We start from the raw sequence: 4,498 nt of genomic DNA on the forward strand, positions 1-4,498 counted from the left end.
AAAAGAAACCTTAAAATTTTAGGGTTTGTTAATTTTTTTTTCAAAATTTGAAAACACCGGAAAAAAGATTTAAACTTTTTCTTTCAAACGCAAAAAAACGAATTCAAAATTTCAAAAAATAGCAGAGTTACCGATTTTCAATTTGTAAGATGCAGATCCAAAATTTTTTGAAAAACTCAAAATATTTTAAAAACGGCTAAATTTAAGTATAGAAAAAGCTGATAAAAACGCCCTTAAAATAACCCGATTAATCCAAAAACGCAGTAAAAAAATACCTTTCCATTTAAAATAAGAAAGTTGACACCGACTTCCGGTATAAGCGGAAGTGCCGCCATCTTGAAAATATTTTCATTTAGAAGGACTTAATGGATTATGGCTATGTACCAATTTTGAAATAAATATGATTATTGAAACTCCCATACTTTTAATGTGGGATTTAGACGGAACACCCTGTATTAAAGAACAAGTTTTATAAGGATTGATTTGGCGCACAAATCCCAAGTTATAGGATGAGTGCACCAATGCCATTATAAAACGAGTATTTTATGTTATTTTTTCTAATTTGGGCCCCCTTTTTTCTTATTTTAATTATAAAAATATATTTTTTTGTCGTCTAGAGAATTTTGTGTTAGTTGGTATCGGTTGGTAACACTCGGCGCCCACCTGATTTTTTGAATCATTTCTGCCGTCTGACATTAAAAATAAAATTTACAAATTATTAGTTATTAGTGTTCCAACATAATAATAATAAATAAAATATGAGCCAACAGAATTTAGTTTGCACTCTGCCCGAAATTAGTGAAATTGTCGAAGCAACAAGTCAAAATTTGTTACCTGACAAGTCAGAAGCGGCATACAAAAACTAAATAACCCTAAATACATTAAAGTACAGTGTAATTTTTTTTTTAACATTTTTTTCAAGCAGGCGTTGATATTTGATACTTTGCTGAAGATAATTTATAATCAAGACAAAGGTAGAAACTCAAACCTGGATAATCAGAAATTGTGCAAATTCCCTCAAAATCTTTAAAACAGTAACTAGCTAAAATATGATTGGTTGCTGGATCAAGTTGATCAAGAGAGTAGGCAGTTACTTCTAAAACAATTGGCAATCTGACATCTGACCAATGATGTTTATAAGCATGATAACGCTGAAAACATATCATTATTATTTAGTCATGTAATGTTACAAAAAATTACTAAGATTTCCTTTGGCTTTTCGGCGAAACTGTGTCTAAATTTCAACGCCTCTGTCAACAATTGAGCCCTATGTTCAGTTGAAAATTTCATATGATCTATTTTGCGCTCCTTTTTCATTGTTATGATAAACTCATTTGGAGTATTCCCTGCACCTTTTTGAGGCTGCAGCGATATGAAATCGCTATATGGCCACCTATTTGTCACCTCCAATGTTGAGGGGTTATAGGTGGTAATTCCCATTGTGCCCACAGAGAATATTCTTTTATATCTACAATGAAGCATAATTTATACAAGTGTTTTTTAGTAATTCTCCTAAAACATACTTTCCTTTCCAGGAATGTTTAGTAACAAAAAAGCATGCAACATCTTGATTATCTTTAATGGGCATCATTTTTTCATCTCCTGGAGAGAACAAAAATAATTAATGAATGACGTAGGATTTGTTAACTTTGGTTTTAACAAATTTTCTATGGCGGTTTTAGTGGTATACGTACGACTTATTTCTGTTCTAATTGCAGGTCAGTTAAACCTATATTTATAAGACACTTTGACTTTCTTTTACTAGACACATTGCTTAGGGGGTGTCAGCTGTGATGATGTCAAAAATCATACTATAACTGTCAAAAACAAATGAGTCATAACCTCACAAAAAAATACGTTCTAATTATTTTACCAGTTACATTTTTTAACAATTACCGTAAATTATTAAATTATAATAAATACATAATTATTAAATAAATGTAAATTACAATAGTTTTACAAATATAAAATTTATAAAGAAGTCGATAAATTGACATAGAAATCTGTAACATAGTAGTTCGTATCTAACGCGATAGATGACACTAATTCTATGGCCTACTTTATCCGCTGCTGCAGCGGAAGACAGTTGAAGTAGGCCATGGTGAGGGGCTCTATTTGTTATAGAAAAATATTAATAAAAAAAAAAAAACTTGCTTTGTTCCACTACTGAAACAAAGGTAGCGTAGCACCATAGGCCAAAAAAAGAAATTTCCCTATGTAGTTTTGTCTGCAATCAAGGTTTTTTCAAAAAATAAATACAAATGTCAAAACACCACGCAAAAATCTAATTGATAAATATTTTATTGTGTCGCCAGTCTGATATTTCAACAAAGTGAAAATAATTATAATGCTCGAGAAAGGATTTTCTGAAGTTGAGTTACTTAAAATAAAGACCCTGACCAATTTTTAGACGCAACCCAAAATACATTCTCACAATCAACTTTGCTTTTTGTGTGAAAAATTTTATTTATTAAATTCAAATCAAAGTAATTTATGCCATTAGTTGAATTTGACAGTCTCAAAAATTCCACTTTCTTTTTCTCTTGTATTCAAACCACGAAGAAACTGTCTTGACAAATCTTGACAAATGGGGAATGGCATAAAACGCTGTGGCTGAATCTGCACCGTCAAAGGTATACTGTATGATTCCAAGTTATAAAAATTGACAAAGCCATCACAGGTACAGCTACAATAAAAAAAACGAGAAATGAAATTTTTTCAAATGTAAATATGGTCCTAGTTGTCAATTGTCAACTTGACAATACCTATCAAAAATATTTCAATCAAGGCATTAAATTTATACCAACTTGTGTAATGCCGCATTTAAGTAAAGTAGAGAACTCCAAAATCGTCGCTCACCTGGAAAATCGTTGGAAAATAATGAATTTAGCGGCAGAATTTAGAGTGCCATCAAAATATTTAACCTAGTTTTAATAAAACACGTTCACACCATGAAAAAAACCTCCAAATTTTGTATTTATGTCTATATTTTTGAAAAATTTCAAACAGTGGTATCTGAGAATGTATTTTGGGTTGCGTCTGAATGAGTCTTTATTATACAAAGTGTGTCAGAACATGCGCCCCAGAGAAAAAAATTGAGTAAGATAAGATACCAAAAACATGGAAAGAATGTTTAAAAAATTCTATCTCTCAAAAAATTTTGACATTTATTTTTTGACATTTGACATTTTTTTATGTCTATTTAATAATACTGATGATCTTGTATATGTTTTTTTATAATTATTTAGTAAAAGTTCAAGAATTTTACCAATAAATCCACAGAATTACAATTCAGGATACAACTTCCTTGTTTTCTCTTCTAATAGCCTGTAGCTCAAATTATTTTTCCAACAGAAATAAATAGAGTCAAAGTGCAAAATATAAACTCTCATAACTTCGAAGTTTTTATAGATACAGATTTGTCAATAAGAAAGTACCACCTAGGATTTGAACCTTTAGGAAAATTACGTTTTTTATGTTGTTGGTAACTAGAATTTTCAGAAGTAATATTGCATGCCTAGGGTTGGTTACCTTTTGTTGTAGACGGTTGACGTTTTCTGTCAACCTGCTGTCAACTATCAATTGAATTTTACATACAAGCTGATAGGTGACTTAACTGTGGCTGAATCACCCTGAATGTTACGCGATTTTTTTTATAATAGACTTATTAGTCAAAACACAAAAAATATTTGACCTCCGAGATCCTGTGACCTTACTCCTCCAGACTTTTTTGTGGCTTTATTCAAAAAATTGTATTTATCGCAAACCTCTTAATAACGTGCAAGAGAAGAAAAAACGTGCAAGAATAACTAAAAAATTAATAAAATTAATAATAATCCAGATATACCGCAAAAAGTGCTGCTTACATTTTTAGCATTTATTGTAACCGTATCTACCATATTATGATTGTATCGAAGGTATTATGTTGGTAATATTATGGTCCCCATAATTTTTAATAAATGTGTAATATTAAACGAAATTAATAGTTGATAATGACACGATAAAGGTTTTTTTTGCAGAATAATAATTACACTTCTTTCCGCAAAAAAAAATCCCAATGGCCATTCATACATTTGCTTTCAACATGCGCGTTGGGAATGTTTATGAAATTAGTTATGTATTTATCGACACTCACACATTACCTATGTAATTATTAACTGTAGAATACTATAGATTAATTTACCAATACTCGTACTTACAAATGAGGTCATTTTAGATAATTATCTATTGTAATGCGTAATATGCATAATGCAAGTGGATATACTACATACCAGGTGTAGTATGGAACCAAACGTTTTTTGCTTAAACTATTTATTTTTTGAAAAAACTAATTGATGAGTGATAAACTACTATAAAAATGTGATGATTTAAAAAGAATAACATTTTTCGAAATTTCCTTTTGTTTTTGAGTTATACAAAAAAAAATATTTTTTTTAAATGGCAACCCACTATAAAATCATTTTTCTCATAAAAGCTATACTCTAAGGATTACAACTAT

General features: G+C 30.0%; 1 protein-coding gene across 1 annotated transcript in view; it reads right to left on the reverse strand.

Moving 5' to 3' along the window:
* The window catches only part of LOC123010904 (dnaJ homolog subfamily C member 13), a 29,171-nt gene extending 27,366 nt beyond the window's left edge, over nucleotides 1–1,805 (reverse strand). The window contains exons 1-4 of the mRNA XM_044408087.1: nucleotides 1,695–1,805; nucleotides 1,524–1,602; nucleotides 1,201–1,468; nucleotides 989–1,151 (exon numbers count right to left, since the gene is read on the reverse strand). Of these exons, the coding sequence (XP_044264022.1) occupies nucleotides 989–1,151; nucleotides 1,201–1,468; nucleotides 1,524–1,591 (499 nt within the window). The 5' untranslated portion in view covers nucleotides 1,592–1,602; nucleotides 1,695–1,805. The remainder of the gene's footprint in view (nucleotides 1–988; nucleotides 1,152–1,200; nucleotides 1,469–1,523; nucleotides 1,603–1,694) is intronic.
* Between the last annotated feature and the right edge of the window lie 2,693 nt (nucleotides 1,806–4,498).

The sequence above is a fragment of the Tribolium madens genome, unplaced genomic scaffold, assembly GCF_015345945.1.
Source record: "Tribolium madens isolate multiple individuals breed KSU strain unplaced genomic scaffold, Tmad_KSU_1.1 Scaffold_91;HRSCAF=231;Tcas5.2_LG7, whole genome shotgun sequence".
Classification (NCBI taxonomy): Eukaryota; Metazoa; Arthropoda; class Insecta; order Coleoptera; family Tenebrionidae; genus Tribolium; species Tribolium madens.